Source organism: Hemitrygon akajei, chromosome 19 (assembly GCF_048418815.1).
Source record: "Hemitrygon akajei chromosome 19, sHemAka1.3, whole genome shotgun sequence".
In the NCBI taxonomy this organism is placed as follows: domain Eukaryota; kingdom Metazoa; phylum Chordata; class Chondrichthyes; order Myliobatiformes; family Dasyatidae; genus Hemitrygon; species Hemitrygon akajei.
The window spans coordinates 49,052,415-49,073,232 of NC_133142.1; the positions used below are offsets into that span (position 1 = coordinate 49,052,415).

At 43.3% G+C, this 20,818-nt stretch overlaps 1 protein-coding gene across 9 annotated transcripts in view; it reads right to left on the bottom strand.

Annotated features, from left to right (window-relative positions):
- The window catches only part of itpr1b (inositol 1,4,5-trisphosphate receptor, type 1b), a 532,858-nt gene that overhangs the window by 302,163 nt on the left and 209,877 nt on the right, over positions 1-20,818 (bottom strand). For all 9 annotated transcript variants that reach the window (XM_073072453.1, XM_073072460.1, XM_073072457.1 and 6 more), the window contains exons 24-30: positions 18,007-18,157; positions 15,966-16,020; positions 10,596-10,761; positions 6,461-6,643; positions 5,469-5,558; positions 5,252-5,389; positions 3,456-3,581 (exon numbers count right to left, since the gene is read on the bottom strand). In XM_073072453.1, the coding sequence (XP_072928554.1) occupies positions 3,456-3,581; positions 5,252-5,389; positions 5,469-5,558; positions 6,461-6,643; positions 10,596-10,761; positions 15,966-16,020; positions 18,007-18,157 (909 nt within the window). The remainder of the gene's footprint in view (positions 1-3,455; positions 3,582-5,251; positions 5,390-5,468; positions 5,559-6,460; positions 6,644-10,595; positions 10,762-15,965; positions 16,021-18,006; positions 18,158-20,818) is intronic.

A 20,818-nucleotide genomic window follows, 5' to 3' on the forward strand; every position in this document is an offset into this window, starting at 1 on the left:
AGAATTTCTAATTTCCCCTTTGATTCTAAGAACACTTTCAATCAAAGAAGTGAAACTGTATTTCCTGGGAGGTTAGAAATTCCCCATGCCGTTTGAACAATGCATGGGCAGTAAAAAGGATTTAATTTGTCAGCTCGGTTGCCTTGCTCCTCCCCTCCAAGCACTTGAGGAAATGAAGTCATAGAATTGCGGACTATTGAGTACCTTATTACAGCGTTTCTGCCCACAGGACAATCATCTTCAAAACTGAGGTCAGCAGATTCTTGGGAGCTAATGGAACCCAGTAATATGGAGATAGAGTAGGAACGATGGAGTTGAAAGTCAGTCGTGAAATCCAATGGCAGCAGAGGTTTACCTTTCACAAAGCGCTCTCCAACTCTTCCTGCGGAACATCAATAACTGCCATGGTGCTGCTCCATGTACCCATGCTGAGTTCGTCAATTTCAAGCTTCCCCTTCAGCTTCGACACTGCCATCAAATTTACTTGTCCATCTCTGACTCTTTTCCCCTTTCTTGATCTATCTGTCGTTATCTATACAGACCACTAATATTTTTTATAAACTGACTCTCACAGCTATCTTGACTATGCCTCTTTCCACTGTCACTTGCAAAAATGCTATTTCCTTACCTCATTTCCTCCATCTCCACCGCATCTGTTCTCAGCACGAGTCTTTCCATTCCAGAACACCTGAGAACATCTCCCTCCTTGGAGGAATGAGTTTTCTCTTCCTCTACCATTGATGCTGTCTTCAGCTGCAATTCCTCCATTTCTCGGGCATCTGCCCTCACCCCATCTTCCTGTTACTGTAACAGGGATAGAGTTCCCCTTTTCCTCATTTACCACCTGATGAGCCTCTGCACCCTTCACATCATTCTCCATAACATTTGCCACCTTTAATGGGATTCTACCACTAAAGTTATGAATGCCATAACCACTTGGCGCATAGCCGAGTGGTTATGGCATTCATCTAGTGATCTGAAGGTCGCTAGTTCGAGCCTTGGCTGAGGCTGCGTGTGTCTCCTTGAGCAAGGCACTTAACCACACGTTGCTCTGCGACAACACCAGTGCTAAGCTATACAGGTCCTAATACCCTTCCCTTGGACAACACTGGTGGCGTAGAGAGGGGAGACTTGCAGCTTGGGCAACTGCCGGCCTTTCATTAAAAAAAAAACTTGCCCAGGCTTGCGCCCTGGAAACTTTCCAAGGCACAAATCCATGGTCTATTGAGACTAATGGAGGCCTACTACTACTACCACTAAGAACTTCTTTCTCTACCCTCTACTCTTTGCTTTTGGCAACAGTTGCTTTTTAACGTGATTCCCTTCTCCACTCATCCCTCCAGGGATTGTTCATTGCTCTCTACATGACTCCCTTGTCCATTCGTCCCTCCGCACTCACCTCCTTCCTGGCACTTATCCCTGCAAGTGAGACAAGTCCTACATCTGCCCATCGCCTCCTCCCTCACCACCATTAAGACCCCACAGTCTTTCCAGCTGAGGCAACATTTCACCTGCAAGACTATTGGGACCATCTACTATATCTTGCTCCCGGTGCATCACCTTCTACACCAGCGAGATTAGACATAAATTAGAGGACCACTTCGTCAAATACCTTCTCCACATCTGCTACAAAAGATAGGATTTCTCTGTAGCCGCACACTTTAATTCCACTTCCTTTTCTAACATGTTAGTCTATGGTGTCCTCAACTACCATGATGAGGCCATTCTCAGTTTGAAGGAACAACACTTCATAATCCAACAGGAATATTGAACATTGATCACTCTAATTAACAGGAATTTCACAAACCACCCCCCTCTCTCTTTTACCATTCCCAATTCTGGCTCCTGTTACCCGCTTTGTTGTTGCAAAATCTCAGATAGCAATGAGGTGGTGACAGAAATAAGATTGGCTGGTTGAGTGGTGTCACAACAACCACCTTGCACTCAACATCAGTTGGACTAAAGAATCGATTTTGTACTTCAAGAAGGTTCTTTGGAAGAATACAGACCAGTCCTTAGAGAGGGGTCAACACTGGAAAGGGTGAGCAATTTCAAACTACTGGGCATGAACATCTCCTAGGCCAACGTATTGATACAATTACCAAGAAGACATGCCAACAGCTATACTTCATTTGGAGTTTCAGGAGATTTGATATGTCACCAAAGACATTAGCAAATTACTTCAGATATTTTCTGGAGAGCTTTCTAATTGGGTGCATCATCACCCGATATGTAGGCTCCAATGCACAGGATTGAAAAAAAAAGCAGCTGCAATGTTGCAGACTCAGCCCTCTCCATCATGGGCACAAGCCTCCCAACCAGCAAGGACATCTCAATAAGGTGGCATTATTAATAAGGATCCTCACCACCCTAGACATGCCATCTTCGCAGTAGTACCATCAGGTAGGAGGTGATAGTAGTCCTTCAGATTCGAAGAAGGCACGCTGTTGTGCAGTTCATCTGTGGAATGAATTGCACAACGGAAACCTGTGTGTGATGGAATTAAGTGGAACGGCGATTACACAGGAGCAATCCCACCCTCTCGGCAGAAGAGACCTTGATCCAGTGGGACGGACAACCGTTACAGCTGGAGACCTCTCTGGTTGCAGTGGATGACCATGACATCTAAGTGTCTTGTTGTGCTCTTAGCGCTCCACAAATACCTGCTGGCCTGCCTTCTTGACCGTTGGACCATTAATCAGTCTCCTCTGCTCAATCTGCCAGGGCCAGACTTCACACGCTGGGATAGGCAGATCCCTACCTCACCGAGGGTCAAAGACCCGTCAGCCACCTTCATCTGGTTTGGCTCGTCTGCCGAGACGGTTACTGGGGTGTGGCCGCTGCGTGTATTACAGCTACTTGGAGCCACAAGTGAGAGCTGAGCGCCAGGTGGGGACCAAAGGCAGACGAGCTGCCCTGAAAAGAGCATGGCAGGCCCCCCCTCCCCATCAGGGGTGTTACCCCTCCCTAGGTAGGAGGTACAGGAGCCTGAAAACATACACTCAACATTTCAGGAACAGGTTCTTCCCCTCCATCAGATTCCTGAATGGTTCATTAACTCCATGAAAACTATCACTATTTTGCTCTCTTTTTCAAACTATTTACTTTTCTTGTTGCAACTAATAATCATTTTCTATTTTGCAGTGTATTGTGGCCACAAAACAGCAAGTTTCATGACCTATGTCATTGATAAGAAACCCGATTCTGATCTGGATTGGCTTGTTCACTGCTGCCACTTTTTCAGAGCTGTGAAGTCACCTGAAGACACCGGACAGCTGCCTGGGTCCTTTTTAAAAGGTAAAACAGAGACTCACACAAAAAAAAATACGGTGTACACACAGCCAGCACCCCAGCTTCTCAAAACACACCAACTTAAAGTGATCAGCTACCAGACTGAGACGTGCATGCCTGCTGTGTGAGGTGGAAGGTAGCTGGGTTCCAAAAGCTGTACTTACCCCTGGATTAAGGAAAAGGTTGATGTGCTTGTGCAGCAGAGCCTGGTTCTGCGGGTTGCCAGCACAGAAATTCTGCAGGAACTTGTGTGCCAGCTTCATGATCTCTTGCATTCTGACATCTTCAGCCTGCGGAGGACAATAAGCCAACATAGTCAGGTTCCGTGCACTGCTCTGCCTTGCCGTGAACCTGCAGCACTCAGGGGCGCAGATTATTAATTGGGGAGACTGGGCTTGACTGACAATCGCCACTTGGCAAGATTTTCACATCGCTCCTTGTTTTTTCATTCCAGAGAGTAATACACACCAGATGAGCCCATGTGTCTGAAAGAGCCTTTCCCAGCATTTTTTCTAGATCAATTTAATTTCCAACTTCACTATTTTTCATTTCAAGTATTTATCTAATTATCTTCTGCATGGGATGATAAAATTTGCTTCCATCTATTTTCTGGCTGAAAATTCTGCATCATACTTCATTGTGTAAAATATTCGTCACATCAATTCAGGAACTTTTGTCAACTTTCACTGTAAACAGAGATTAAAATCCACTGCCCATTCAGTATAAACTGAATCAAATCAAAAACTACTCTAAACTGTATGTACCGTAGATTCCGGATTTTAAGCCGCTACTTTTTACCCACATTTTGAACAGCTTTGAACTTTGCGGCCTATAATCCAGAGCGGCTAATACATGGTTTTTTTTCATGCCGCCTCGTAAACATTTTGCCTCATAACAGTAGACCAATAAAGTTGATGAGTAGTTCACAGAGGTCCAATGAAATTGTACGATAAATCAAGCGCACTTTCACAATTAAATTATTGTAAATCAGTCATTTGTACTCACCCTCATCAACATGGAAAACACTCGAAGCATTGTGCTGCCTTATGGCAGTTACTTAGTTTATAATATTTTCGCTTAGTAATTCATTTTCTAGTTAAAGTTAGAAGAGTTTTAACTATATTTGTTTTCTGTACTACATCGCGGGATGCTATGACGTCACACCCGGTTTTGCGGTGTCTTGTGGGAAAATGCCGGTTTGCGATGAAACGGGACGGAGGGAGGGAGCGCATTACGCGAGCGGCTTTGGATCTGAGCGAACGCTGCTTTTAAGTTAAAGGTGATCAATAACTTTTCCTGGTAGGCTGCAATATATATATTTTTTACCAGTCGTTAGGAGATATTGGAATGTTGTTCAGTAAAGAAGTATACGCAACGTATATTTAAAAGTAGCCGCGTATGGGCATGGTTTGAAAAAAAGCATTTGCAATATGTATTTGTTTTTGTTACCATATGGATTTAATTAAAAGTTAAAAAAATCCTCACGTGTAATATCTTTCTGTGTAAATATCTCATATTACAACGTGGGACACCTGCGGCCGAAAATCCGGTGCGGCCGAAAATCCAGTGCGGCCTAAAATCCGGTGCGGCCTTTACAATTAAAAAATTGATTTTATTTCTAAAATTAGAGCCAGTGGCTTTTAATCAGGTGCGCTCTGTAGTCCGGAATCTACGGTACTTATTTTTGAAATGTAAATCTGTTAATGCATGGCACAATTATCCTCAGCTCCTGGGGCCTCACAAAGCAAGAGACCAGTTACCCATTGGAGAAGATATTTCCTGCCACTTCCGATGATTCGCATGAAGCGGGTACAGAATTCCTGTTGAGGCCCAATAAACAAGCCAGAGCATCACTTCTGTCAGAAAAATTCAACTGGTGGCACATGTCTGCTGGAATTTAGCCCAAGAACGACAAGCAAATAAGGTTCAATGATAGCACCTTAAGAGAATCAGCCAGCACCTTTTCGTAGGGAATCTGCAGAAGATCCAGGACGACGGTGTGAGCCCCCATGTTCCTCAGTAACCTCTGCTGCTGCTTGCGGCTTTTCCTCACAGTTGAGCCTTCTTGGACACACAGCTTGCTCAGCCGGATGAGAACCTGGAACAGACAAAACACAGATTGGCATCTTTGAAGAAGCAACGAAGATAACATGCACACCAAAATTCAGACGCCTCACCTCTTTAATAACTCGATAATTCTTGCTGCTGGTGCTTTCAATGGTAACCACAGCATCAGAAATGGCAGTCTGACCCTTGGCAAAGTCACCCTGTGTAGAGCAAACAAACAGATACACTTTCTCTTAATTTAAAGGATGGCACTGCAATTTACAAAAATCAGGTTTTAGGAAAAAGCTTGATTATAAAATTAAGATTATTTTATAATCTTATAAAATAGACTTAATGACTTTCATCTCTACCATTGAAAGACGCACCTGTCAACATGAAGGGAAATGTCATGTGAAGATACCATATCTCACTGACTATAACACTAAACATTTTGGTATTTATAGGGTTACCTATCAGATCATTGGGCAAAACCTGGATTAGTAAACAGAATAGAATAATTCTCCTTAAATATATCCTCTCCTCCAAATACTTGTTTTGTATTTGCATTACACTGCCTCTCAATTGTATCAACACTACATCAGAAGGGTTAAGCAGGTTCTAAAGGAACCTTGTTCTCTTTCCCAGGTCTACTATCTTTTTAAATTGTCTTAGCCCCTTTGTGCATTTAACCGAGCCCCCCCCAGACACATTCGTGATGACACTCACATACTCTTATTTTTGGAAAAAGTGTAGCTGTAAAATTATAAGTAATAGATATCAGCAATTCCCAAACAATGATTGCCCAGTTAGGTCAAAAACAAAATACTGGAAATACTCAACAGGCCAGGAAGCATCTGCGGAGGGTAAAGTAGAGGTAAAATCTCAGGTCAATAACCTTTCATCAGAAAAATGCTGAGATGAAAGGTCATAAACCTGGAACATTAATTCTGTTTCGCTTTTCACAGATGCTGCCTGATCTATGGGTGCTTCCAACATTTTCAGTTTTTATTTCAGATTTCGATCATCTGCAGTCTTTTATTTGTCCAATAATTCTCCCAGTTGAGTGACTTCTGCTGCTAGTGCAGCTACAAGTTTGCTTCTCCTATCATGGGACACATCTTACATCTTTTTTCTTTTTCAGCTCATTTCCTCCTGTTGCACTGTCACCACCTTCCATTGACTCATTGTGGGCATGGCCCTTGAAAACCCACAGCTCGGACTTCTCTACCAGCAGCCTCAGCTGGTCCAGGTCGGCCTTGATTTGCTTGTAGTTTTCCACATCCTGGCTGGTGACAAGCAGTTGGACCTGAAGGATCAAACAATGAAACCCAGAATGTAGTAAGTCACCTGTTTAATAATACCGCAAGTTCTTGCACTCTGTGGAGTCCAATCTTTTCACCACATGGTGATTATTCACAAACATAAACTCCAGAGGATCTGTGGGAGTGGGGGAGGAGAAAGACAAATGGTGTCCTTTTTCCAAGAATTCACTCTGATGAAACAAAAAGGAGGGGCAGGGAGAAAAACAAAAGCCTTCGCAGTGTTAAAGCAACTAACCTCTTTCCTTAGAAAGGAAGCACTGCACCAACTGGATTCCATTGCCCTAAGTAAGCTGTGCTTTAACAAGCTCACATTTCCAGCCAACTCTAGTGAACATATTTTGGATTGCAATGCAGAAATTAAAGGATAACATTGAACTCTGCTTGGAACAGTGCTTGTTGACCTGTTATTAATTTGTAAGTAAACATTAAGGTGTAGAGTGCCGAGGGTAAATGCTCAGACGCCACAAATATACCTCAGTAAGATCTAACCTCATATCTTTCAGTACTCCCCTGTTAGGATCTATTTGGTCGTCATGGACACCCTCCTGAAAGGCAGGCATTCAGACCACACTGAATGAACAGCAATAATCTTTCGAAGGGAATGGCTTAGGCAGACTCGAAACTTCGATCACAACAGAACTTCAGCAAGATGACTCCACTTGTAACAGACGCTATCTTCAAAATACTCCTTCAACCACATAATACATCCTTAAAATTAAACCCAATTTCTATCCTATAATTGTGACATCGAGGTTAAAGCATGTCCTTAGAGCCTCTGGGAAGGTAAGAAGTTGTAATATCCCTACTCAGTGATTCAGCACAAACTGAATGGGCCGAGGATTCTGCTTCTATGCTGTGGTGGTCTATGACTCCATGGCTAGGACTCAGACCTGGGCCTTCTTGAACTCATTTTCTAGTGGAAAGATACTTGAGATAACTAATGCTTAAAAACATTAAAGCATAAAGGAAGAGCTTACGATGAACAAGACAGACATAATGAGACAGGAGATGGGAAAGTTCAATAAAGTTGAATCATTTTCCAAAGTACAAGATGCAATGAAGTAAAATTTCTGGATGTGAAAACTGTTGGCAAAATCAACTGAAGCAGGGGGATGGAAGTTCTACCAGAGGACGCCATTCAGAGGAAACTAGTCGGACCCTCCAGGTGCTGCTCCATTTAATAGGATCAGGCTGATACCACTCAGAGGCACAGCCTCAAATTACAAGGATGTCCTTTTACAACAGAGATGAGGAGGGATTTCTTTAGCCAGAGGGTGGCGATTCTGTGGAACTCATTGCCACAGAAGGCTGTGGAGACCAAGTCATTAGATATATCTAAAGTGGAGGTTGATGGGTTCTTAATTAGAAAGGGTGCCAAAGGTTAAGGGAAGAAGGCAGGAGGGTAGAGTTGAGAGGGAAAATAAATCAGCCATGATTGAAAAGTGGAGCACACTCGATGGGACAAATAGCTTAATTCTGTTCCTACGTCTTATGGACTCCCGCGAATCCCTGACATGATTGCTCAAGGCTTGAGAAAACAGCTTGATTGCATGAAGAACCACGAGTCCATCTGTTAGAACATCAAAGCCAAGAATGACTTTCCAAACCAGACACACATCTGCACATTGAGCTACTCACGAGTTTCTGAATCAAAACTGGAGCCAAGAGATGGCCCAAGTTGTTATTCTAAGAGTGCCTGATCAAAACTTCATACAAAGTACAGTTTATCCAATACGCGTTTTCCCTCTGCTTTATCTACAATATGCCATGAACAGCAGATGACCCTTTAAGCCAGCTTCTGACCACTTTCCCATTAGAAGTACGGCTAGATATGGATGTTGCAGGCTCTGTGAAACATTAAATCTTTGGGCAATAAGCAGCTGAGCAGCATAATCAGATAGTGTCCAAGGATCTCCCCTGGTGAAGGAACAAGGGTAAGGGAGCAACAGGAAATTCAAGTTAACCCATCTCAGAGGAAGACCATTCAGCCCTTTGAAGCTGCTTCACCATTCAATACGATCAGAGTTGAAACTCTCAAGCCACACTTATCCTAACTCTCCTGATATGCCAGGAGATACCGAGCTGAAACAGACAGGACAGGTGAATCTAGTGCAGAGTAAACTTGAAGAAATGACAGGACTGTTGCAATTGCTAGAAAGCTACTCCTGATTGTTTCAAAGCTAAATCGTATTACTTGATCAGATTTAGGCTTTATCATGACATAGAATGATTGACCAAATGATTCCTTGCTCAGGACTTTGTTTTCAAGGATCAACTTTATTTGACATATACATATATTAGGAATTTGCTGCGGTGGGTTGGCATGACATTCAATGATTATAAAAATCATGAATTATATAAAAACTTAGAAGTTAAGATGATATGAAATAAAATGTTCACAAGTACCAGCATGTACTATAAAAAGTGGTTTAAAGCGATTACAGTGCAGTGAGGTAATTGATAGAGAAAGATCTAAAGCAGAATTCCATCGAAAAACACATTAGGATTAATCTCTAGATATTTTCTATTACTCATCAACACTGTTCACAAAAGAAATCCCTAGGCTGCACTCTCGGTGAAAGGGGCCAGAGTCTACATTCCCAGGGTCTTGTCAACACTTGACTAAACCTGGAAAGTTGCATTTTTCGCTGTTTCCTTGGAATTTGTCTGTATTTTACGAGGACGAATTGCTAGCTCAATGCTCAACAAAGCAGCCAGCCAGATTTGAACCCAGGACCATTTGCCTCAAAGTCCGGTTCTGATGCCATTACAACATTGCCTGGCATAAGCACACGAAGTAACTATGTTTCAGTCTAATCAAGAACAAAACAATGGGGCTGCAAATGTACGCTTGATAATTAAGGCCAAGAACTATGTTAATAACCACACTGCTAGATTATAAGCAATACCAGTATATATTACTTAAAATGTTTGCGGGACGGGGCAGAAGGGATGGAAGATAAAATGCTGCAGCTAGTAGTGTTGCTACCACAGCTCCAACAACTTGTCGTCGACACTGACCTCCCGTGCTGCCTGTGTGGAGTTCGCATGCTCTCCTTGTGAATGGTGTGGGGTTCCATCAGGTTCTTCCACACCCCAAAGATATTTGGTTGGTAGGTTAATTGGCCACTAAAATGATACCCAGTAGCGGATGAGGTGTAGAATCTGAAGGTGTTGAAGGAGTAAGTTTATGGGAGCGTGGGGTAGGGCAGTATTAACATAAAAATACGTAGTTGGTTGTTAGCATGGTCAACAGCCTGCTTCCATGCTGTATCTCTCTACAACATGAACATCTTGTAATGAAGATAGCCTGACTGTCAGTGGCTTGTCTTTCTCCAGACAGGGGAGCACAAGCCTATGAGCAAATGGAAGTGGGAGTTTTGCACCACAGAGATGGCAACATTAAGTTATACTCCTTATATTTTTTATTTGACTTATCCATATTCAGTGTTTCCATTTGTCAGTCATATTATTGCCCCACATCGCAAAAAGCTGAAACACAGGATCCACTATAGTCACCACTGCAACTCCCCCTCCAAGAAGAGGGGAACTAAAAATTTAAACAACACACACAAAATGCTGATGGAACACAGCAGGGCAGACAGCATCTACAGGGAGAAGCACTGTCGACGTTTCAGGCTGAGACCCTTAGTCAGGACTAAAAATTTAAGTAGCTTTGCAGCCAAATCCTCTGCAGTTATTGAGTTCATTCAAAACAGTTTTATAAAAGTATGCTTCTTTGAATAGGCATCTAACATTGGAGAATACATCTCCCATTAACAGGAAACACATGGCAACAGTCATACACTTACAATCCCTTAAAGATGACAGGAATTTCAAAGACTAAAAGAGCATCACTTTATTCCTGCGTGAAGCAGCAGCCAGCAGCAAACTGGGCAGTGTTTACATTAGCAATCTGCAAAAGTCTTCAAATACCTGCTTAAATGCTTGAAGGACCTCTTGCCTCTGGCTAAAGTGTCTAAACAGCAGATGGAGAGCTCCGGATACCAAAGGTGGATAGTCGTGCATTGTGAGATGAAGCAGGACCCGCAGAAAAGTTCTTCCTCCATGATCATCCAGATCTAATGGTGTATTCTCATCACTACATTGAAAGAAAAACAGAAATAACACATGGTATTCATTGCCAGATAGAAAACTTGCATTTCTATGGCATAATAGATTTTCTCAGGCATTGCAAAAATACATTAGAGCTAATAAATGCTTTTGTACTGCAGTCACTGCTCTGGTGAAGAAGAAAGTGGAAGACATTTGCAAAGGACATCAGTTCACTAAATTTGTATTTACCATGTCAGTCACTCAATATCCACTGGGGCTAGTCTCGCTACACCCTGTGGGATCTTGCTATGCCTCACTCTGTTGCCACGATTCCAATGCTACAACAGTGACTACAGCTCGAGGAGCAGAGCTCCGTATCACCCCTGGATAATCTGCTGCTGACCAGGAGTAGCTATTTAATCAGCGATCCTGATGACTGGTGCTGTTAGCTTGCTGGGACTTCATCATCCATTCATCCTAAAGGGTGCAATGTGGCACTATCCAGGACCTGCACACTAGAGGTTGTGCTCTGAGTGTCTGCAGCCTTCCTCCTCCTTCTGGACATCGAACTTTTCTTAGCTTCTTTTTACCGACCATCTCCCCTCTCCTAGGGGACATTGCCTCAAGAGTTGGAGGAATAGATTTAGGATAAAGAGTAGAAATTTATTTTTCCCCAGAGAGTACCGAATCTGTGGAATTCTCTGCCAGGAAAGCAGGAGAGGCTCATTTGTTAAATATAATTAAGACAGATCGATTTTATCCAAACAGGGAATTAAAGATTATGAGGAAAAAGGCAGTATATCAACATATATTACCAGGTGATTCAATTTTTTGCAGTCATCTCCTCTAGTTCAAGAGGCTGAGGTCTGAGGGTTAATAACTGTTCCTGAACCTGATGGTGCAAGTCCTGAGGCTCCTGTACCTTCTTCCGGATAGGAGCAGCAAGAAGAGAGCATGGCCTGGATGGTGGGGGTCCATGATGATGCATGCCTTCCTGCAACCGCACTTATAGACAATAGACGCAGAAGTAGACCATTCGGCCCTTCCAGCCTGCACCGCCATTCTGAGATCATGGCTGATCAACTACTATCAATACCCGGTTCCTGCCTTGTCCCCATATCCCTTGATTCCCCTATCCATAAGATACCTATCTAGCTCCTTCTTGAAAGCATCCAGAGAATTGGCCTCCACTGCCTTCCGAGGCAGTGCATTCCAGACCCCCACAACTCTCTGGGAGAAGAAGTTTTTCCTTAACTCTGTCCTAAATGACCTACCCCTTATTCTCAAACCATGCCCTCTGGTACTGGACTCTCCCAGCATCTGGAACATATTTCCTGCCTCTATCTTGTCCAATCCCTTAATAATCTTATATGTTGCAATCAGATCCCCTCTCAATCTCCTTAATTCCAGTGTGTACAAGCCCAGTCTCTTTAACCTCTCTGCGAAAGACAGTCCAGACATCCCAGGAATTAACCTTGTGAATCTACACTGCACTTACTCTACAGCCAGGATGTCCTTCCTTAACCCTGGAGACCAAAACTGTACACAATACTCCAGGTGTAGTCTCACCACGGTCCTGTACAAATGCAAAAGGATTTCCTTGCTCTTGTACTCAATTCCCTTTGTAATAAAGGCCAACATTCCATTAACCTTCTTCACTGCCTGCTGCACTTGCTCATTCACCTTCAATGACTGATGAACAAGGACTCCGAGATCTCTTTGTATTTCTCCCTTACCCGACTCTATACCGTTCAGATAATAATCTGCCTTCCTGTTCTTACTCCCAAAGTGGATAACCTCACACTTATTCACATTAAACGTCATCTGCCAAGTATCTGCCCACTCACCCAGCCTATCCAAGTCACCCTGAATTCTCCTAACATCCTCATCACATGTCACACTGCCACCCAGCTTAGTATCATCAACAAACTTGCTGATGTTATTCTCAATGCCTTCATCGAAATCGTTGATGTACATTGTAAACAGCTGTGGTCCCAATACCAAGCCCTGTGGCACCCCAATAGTCACCACCTGCCATTCCAAGAAACACCCATTCACCGCTACCCTTTGCTTTCTATCTGCCGACCAGTTTTCTATCCATGTCAATATCTTCCCCCCCAATGCCATGAGCTCTGATTTTACCCACCAATCTCCTTTGTGGGACCTTATCAAATGCCTTCTGAAAATTGAGGTACACTACACCCACTGGATCTCCCTTGTCCAACTTCCTGGTTACATCCTCGAAAAACTCCAATAGATTAGTCAAACATGATTTGCACTTGGTAAATCCATGCTGGCTCGGCCCAATCCTATCACTGCTATCTAGATATGCTACTATTTCATCTTTAATAATGGACTCTAGCATCTTCCCCACCACTGATGTCAGGCTGACAGGTCGATAGTTCTCTGTTTTCTCCCTCCCTCCTTTCTTAAAAAGTGGGATAACATTAGCCATTCTCCAATCCTCAGGAACTGATCCTGAATCTAAGGAACATTGGAAAATGATTACCAATGCATCCGCAATTTCCAGAGCCACCTCCTTTAATACCCTAAGATGCAGACCATCTGGACCTGGGGATTTGTTAGCCTTCAGTCCCATCAGTCAACTCATCACCGCTTCCTTCCTAATGTCAATCTGTTTCATTTCCTCTGTTACCCTATGTCCTTGGCCCATCCATACATCTGGGAGATTGCTTGTATCTTCCCTAGTGAAGACAGATCTAAAGTACTTATTAAATTCTTCTGCCATTTCTCTGTTTCCCATAACAATTTCACCCAATTCATTCTTCAAGGGTCCAACATTGCTCTTAACTATCTTCTTTCTCTTCACATACCTAAGAAAGCTTTTGCTATCCTCCTTTATATTCCTGGCTAGCTTGCATTAGTACCTCATTTTTTCTCCCCGTATTGCCTTTTTAGTTAAGTTCTGTTGTTCCTTAAAAACTTCCCAATCATCTGTCCTCCCACTCACCTTAGCTCTGCCATATTTCCTTTTTTTTAATGCTATGCAATCTCTGACTTCCTTTGTCAACCACTGTGGTCCCTTTCCCCCCTTTGAATCCTTCCTTCTCCGGGGGATGAACTGATTTTGCACCTTGTGCATTATTCCCAAGAATACCTGCCATTGCTGTTCCACTGTCTTTTCTGCTAGGATATCCGTCCATGTAACTTTGGCCAGCTCCTTCCTCATGGCTCCATAGTCTCCTTTGTTTAACTGCAACACTGACACCTCCGATCTGCCCTTATCCTTCTCAAATTGCAGATAAAAATTTATCATATTATGGTCACTACCTCCTAATGGCTCCTTTACTTCAAGATCGCTTATCAAATCCTGTTCATTACACAACACTAAATCCAGAACAGCCTTGTCCCTGGTCGGCTCTCGTAAAAGCTGTTCCAAGAATGCATCCCGTAGGTGCTCTACAAACTCCCTATCCTGGGGTCCAGCACCAACCTGATTCTCCCAGTTCACCTGCATGTTGAAATCCCCCATAACTACTGCGACATTAACTTTGCCACATGCCAATGTTAACTCCCTATTCAACTTGCACCCAATATCCATGCTACTGTTTGGGGGCCTGTAGACAACACCCATTAGGGTCTTTTTGCCCTTACTGTTCCTCAGTTCTATCCACACAGACTCTACTTCTCCTGATCCTATGTCCCGCCTTGCAAAGGACTGAATCTCATTCCTCACCAACAGGGCCACCCCACCCCCTCTGCCCACATTTCTGTCCCTACAATAGCACGTATACCCTTGTACATTCATTTCCCAGGTCTGATCTCCCTGCAGCCATGTCTCCGTTATCCCAACAACATCATAGTTACCCATTCGCACCTGGGCTTCAAGCTCATCCGCCTTATTTCTGACACTTCGTGCACTCAGATATAGAATTTTTAGCCCCTTTCTCCTCTCTCTGTTTGAATTGCTGCCTATTGTGCTTAACCCAGCTCCCCGAACTCCCATCGGGTTATACGCCCCTTGAATTTTGTTGTCCTTACTAAATTTACTTATTCTTTCTGCACATTTAACTCCATGTTCCGTCAGACCATCCCTCTGTACATGTGTCCTCTTTATCACTTGTTCCGGCTCACCTTTCTCTACTAACTTAATATTCCAGAACCGTGTAGTCCCCACCTGTCCTTTATTCTTCATCTCGCTATCCTCTCTCATTCTGGATCCCTGCCCCCTGCAAATTTAGTTTAAACCCCCCCCCCCCGAGCAGCACTAGCAAACTTTCCTGCAAGAAAGTTAGTACCGCTCCAGTTCAGATGTAAACCGTTCCGTCGGAACAGATCCCACCTTCCCTGGAACAAAGCCCAATTATCTAAAAACCTGAAGCCCTCCCTCCTGCACCATCCTCTCAGCCATGTATTAATCTGTATAATCCTTCTGTTCCTTGCCTCACTCGCACGTGGCACAGGTAGCAATCCTGAGATTGTTACCCTGGAGGACCTGCCCTTCAGCTTCGCACCTGAAGGGCATATCTATACTTCATATAGATATGCTGAGTGGTGGGGAGGGCTTCACCCGTGATGGACTCGGCCATGTGCACTAGGTTTTCATAGGCTTTTCTGTTCAAGGGCATTGGTATTTCCATACCAATCTGTGATACGATTAGTCAGCATACTCTGTCAGAATACTAAGTTCATTGAAATTTTAGAAGATATGCTGAATTTTTTTAAAAAACTTTTAAGTATAGGAACAGCTGTTCATTCTTTATAACATTCACGCGAGGTCAGATTATTCCTCAGTTTAACATCAGGCCTTCAAGATAGCACATTCAATGCTGACATGCTCCTCCCACATCAAACTTATGTAACTAGAGTAAGACAAGTGTTTGGACCCCCCCCCCCAGAAAAAAAATACATACGGGAGTGCATGTACACACAGATATTCCATTTAGTGCTCACTACTACTATGGGTCTGGTATAGAGATTTCTGATAGCATACCTTTATTCATTTAATGTCATATCTGGAATTGTAATCTACAGAGGGGACAGGCACATGCCTATGACCAGACAAGTGAATGGCTTCCTGGTGTTCCTATCAAATGTACTAATGCTGTGCCACAATCTGAACTCAGCACGTTATAAATGGACTATGGCCAAGTTCCAACCCACATACACCCTTCATTTCTTGCGGCTTTATGCCCTTAAAGTTCAGCTCTCATTTGGAAAGGGCAACAGTCAACAAGAACTACGATACAGTTATTGATAGTTTCTAAAACATCAGACATTAATACTTGCCTTCCACCAAAGATCCCTTCAGCTTGCTCTTCGATATGCTCAAAATCTAATGTCCCTGTAAAACAACCCAGGCAGTTACTGAACCCATCACCAGTAACTTTAAAAAAAAACAACAGGTAAATATGAGCTGGTTTGCTCTGATCAAATCACACTTGTCCAAGTGACCAATAATTTTGTTCACAACTACAGTTTCTGAAAAAATTCCCTCCAAGAAGGGTTAAACAGATAAGTTTTAATTACTGGATGTATACTTTTTGAACATGGACATGATAGTTTCATATTTCCAGAACTTTAAGCACTACTACACATTTTTATTGTGTAATCTTTATATTACTTCACCCAGCAACCTCAAATGCATTCAAGCTGGGGCAAGTGATTTATGCTGTAAATGTAGCTAAACCTTTATCAATTTTTCTCTCACTCACTATCTTATTGAAAAGTTCTTTTGCTGATTCCCTCAGTATCACCAAAATAAGGATTAATGCAAATTACTTTGACCATTCTTTTTACCCCCCATAAGATCAACATTTTGGTACCCCGTCAGGCCCAACTCATCTGTAACAACCCACTCACAGTCATGAAGTGCAGCCACTTGGCCAAGTATGATGTTCTCCAAAAGGATTGTCTATTGGTGGATCTTCAGGTGATTTGCAATTGCCAAAGGGCTCTTTCTGCCTCATTCCAAGAGGCCAGTGACTGAATCAAACATCCCACCACCCGAAGTGCCAGATCGTGGCTAGGGGCTTCAGACCTCAAAAAAAATCATGCTTCCTTTGCAACTTGCTGTTTCCCACAGGACTTAATCCAAAATGTTAGTGTGGATTCCTTGCATGGAGATCGCCTGTGCGTGACTTTCTTTAATGTGGGGAGGCTGATGCACAGGTAGCCAGTACACTTGGGATCCGGGTCAGGGTCGAGTGGCACGGACTGCAAGACATGTGGGGACACCAACTTTACCGCTGCCTTCTGCCATCACTGCTGTTGTGACATGTCATCATCTTCCACCAGCTCTGCAGTTGAGGTCTCAGTTGGATCGCCCCTTGTCGGTAAACTCCCCCTTGATCTTCCCGCCACAGTTGACTCTACCAGGCGCTAAGCTGAAGATGGCTATGCATCACTCTTGGGATCTCAGAAGCCTCTCCACCAGGGTGAGGTTACGATCCTCAGAGAACCACTTACAATTTATACATTGCACAAGATCTTTTGAATCCCTTTATTTTGTCACCTGTCTTTTCTTATACTCTTCCTTTAACTGTGCTGTATTGTTCTGTGATATGTTCTAACCCTCTTACTTACTCTTTTACTTCCCCACCTGAACTTCTCATTATCAGTCTGGTTCTCAATTATGTTCTCCAGTTGTAGGATGTAGATTAAAAAAAAAATTAAGATACTGCCCAAGAAACATTGATCAGCAAGCAAAGGGATGCTGGAAGATTTGTACAAGTTGGCAAATGGGCAGCTGAGTTTCACCTAACTTTAAATCCAGTGGAGGGTCGTGATTGAATAGCTTAAGAGGAGGATATCCATGAGTATATAAAGACCAAGTATAATAAATAAAGGCACATATTAGACAGGGTTCAACAGCAGCTGATCTGAAACTGGGATGACGTTCGGGGGTGATCAGTGTTGATGTGGATAAATGTTTCAATGTTCCTCTCATTACATGTGGCACAAAGGGTTGCAGACACTCTGCTTTTGGGTTTAGACAGTGGCCAAAGAGGAAGTTAGTGGCTGGGTAATGGAGATCAAAATAGTGACCAAACCCAGAAGGTGGGATCTGTGGTTTGGATTTGGAGGAAGCTTGTATTTGTGCAGTGAGACGTCAGCCTCGCACTCTCTTGATTTAGAGTCAGTGGATAGCCAAGAGCAGTGGTCATTGCTAGAACTGGGCAGCAGTGCAAAACGTTATGTAACAGTGCTTTCAGATGTTGATGAGGTGAACTAGCAACAATCTCTGATAAATTTCAGAGCATCAAAAAATTTAAGGATAGTGTCCTCTAGGACAACAAGGCATCCAATAAAACTCCTAGTTGATACAAACCTGGAACATTACTTGTCCCATCCTGAGAAGCCGATCCTATGCTTGGTGTGGAGTCTGTCGACTGATGATGTGCATTGCTTTCATCAAACTCTCGTTTAAATATGGAGAGAAGACAAGAGATTCGATAATCCAAACGGACGTTCAAAATGAACTGGAACAGGAATGATAAGAATTCTGGGTTTTAACAGAACTGCCTTTGCCTCAAAATCAAATACAATAGAATCAATGAAAAACTACAAAGACTGACAACCAATGTACAAAAGATAAACTGTGCAAATAAAAAAATCATAATAAATAAATCAATAACTCTAAGAATATGAATGTAAAGTCCATAGGTCATAGAATCAGTTCACTGAAGCGTGGAGAATGTATAAACAGTTACCCAAAAGCTAGCCTGGGTCTGGGTATAACTCATCAAAAATACATCTCCAACGGTACATGCAGATCTGGAGTAACACAGTAACCTCTCCCCACCTTCTAATTCTGCCTTCTTCCCCCTTTAGAAACATCTTGTCTATCCCTCTCCATAGATGCTGCCTGGCCAGAGTTCCTCCAGCATTGTGTGTGTTAGGTTAGACTTCCAGCATCTGCAGAAGCTCACATTTATGATTTGCTGCTCTACTACACAGAGTCCTCAAGGCATGTCAGCCCAGAAGTTTAATTCTTCTCAACGGGAGTTCAGTGAGACCCTCTTTCACTGCTGCCCGTGATCTCTGATGCTCTCAGACTCACCTCTTACCTGCCAGTTTGTCCTCCTTCTCCTCACCGACCCCCCCTCCCCCACCACCTTATTCTGACTTCTGTCCCCCTTCCTTCTTCCTTTCCAGTCCTGATGAAGGGTCTCAGCCCAAAACGTTGACTCTTCATTTCTCTCTATAGATTCTGCCCGAGCTGCTGAGCTCCTGCAGGTGTTTTGTGTGTTTCTCCAACAGTACAACGTTCCACTGCTGTCAATCACATTTGTCTGTTCAGATCTCTGGAAACGGGACTGGAACTCAGAACTTCCTGATTCAGAGGCAAAATGGAATCACTAGATTTACATGGAAATTGATAAAATGTTAAAGACCCTGTCCATGAAGCAAATTTTGGCTTGTTATTTTAGTGTGTTTGAAGGCAAAGAATGGTGGTCATGGCAGAAGTTCAAAAGGCTCAGTTCTGAGAAAATGGCCTGTAATGGAGTTGTGACAGAATAAAATAAAGACATCTGCGGGCTGAGGGATGAGATTCAACATTTTTAAGCCTCACTTATTAAACATATTAAAAAAAAGTAATTGCTGTGGTTTGAGATAAATTTTCAACAACCAGTTGAAGACTGCACATATAGAGAAATGGCCCAACGTTCAGCGATATCTGTCTTGGGGTGAAGAAATCCAGATAGATCAAATGCAAACATTCTTGACCATGAGCTGAACCAGCAAGTCACGTGCACTGTTAAAACAGGTTGGTATGTTTCAGCTTTTGGCCTATCAATAACATCTTTCATCATTAATGACTGAGCAAAGTGAATTTGTTGGTCGGATTTATAGTAAGCATTTATATTTCACGATGTGCCCAGTGTTGCACTGCTGCATCAACAAGGCAACTTGGCAAATTCCAAGGGGAAAACAACAGCAAGCAGCTCGAGTACTCCAGCGACTCGAAGGGCTTTGTTAGAAGTTGCTTAAGATCACAAGCACTATTTTTTTGGTATATTGCAGGGCATGTTTTTTTTTAAATATATGAGAAAATAAAGCAGAACTGAGAGGTGAAAATGATAAACCAGAAAATGATGTAACAGTGTAAGCTGCTCCCTGTGTAAAGCAATTCTAATGACTAATCTCAGTCAAGGATGTGGTTCAGACACAAACTGTTTTTCGCGTTCTTAGGGATGGCTCTGTGGACAGAGAGGGGAGTTAGGGGTCAGCTTAGGCTTTAGGGACGGGGAAATAGGGGGAGTTAAAGGTCAGGCTGGAGTCCAGGCCTCTGTTCCGCACTCAAAAGCCGGCGACACAGATGTGTGACGAAGGACATCAGTGGTCAGATGTCAGGCTCGTAGACCAATGAGGACGAGGACTGCTGACCTGGGGGGATTGGGGGTCAACAAGTCATTAGGAATCTGGAATCAGTGTTCCGTGCGGACAGGAGAATGAGGGCCAATAACCCCCTAGGTATGCAAGTCAATGAATGCTGGAGTTTGAGGCCTAGTATTCAGGATCTCGGTCATCAGAGAGTCCAGTGTTTGAAGCCTAGAGTTCAGGGTCCTCATAGAAGAGTCCGAAGATTGAAGCCCAGAAGTCAAGGATGGCCGGAGCCCTGGGTCTGCATGTCCACAGAGGAAGTCAAAGGCTTGATATCTGCAGTCTGCAAGTCCATTGGAGGCTGGAGGCTGAAGATGGCCAGTTCAGGGTTTGCAAAATGCCTGAATGTGCACACAGAGTCATAGAACACTGTAGCACACAGGCCCTTAGGTCCATCCAGTCCGTGCCAAGCCATTAATCAGCCCGGATCCATCAACCTGCACCTGGACCAATGCCCTCCAGACCTCTCTCACCTATCCAATTTTCTCTTAAATCTTGAAATCAACCACGCATCCATCACTTGTGCTGGCAGTTTGTTCCAGTCTTACCACCCTCTGAATTAAGTAGTTCCCCTCATGTTTCCCATAAACGTTAAACCTCTCATCCTTAACCCATGGTCTCTAGTTCAAGTCTTACCCAACCTCACTGGAAAAATCTTGCTTGCATTTACCCTATCTACACTCCTCATGATTTTGTTACCTCTATCAAATCTCCTTTCAATATTCTACATTCAATGAAATAAAATGTAAAGTATT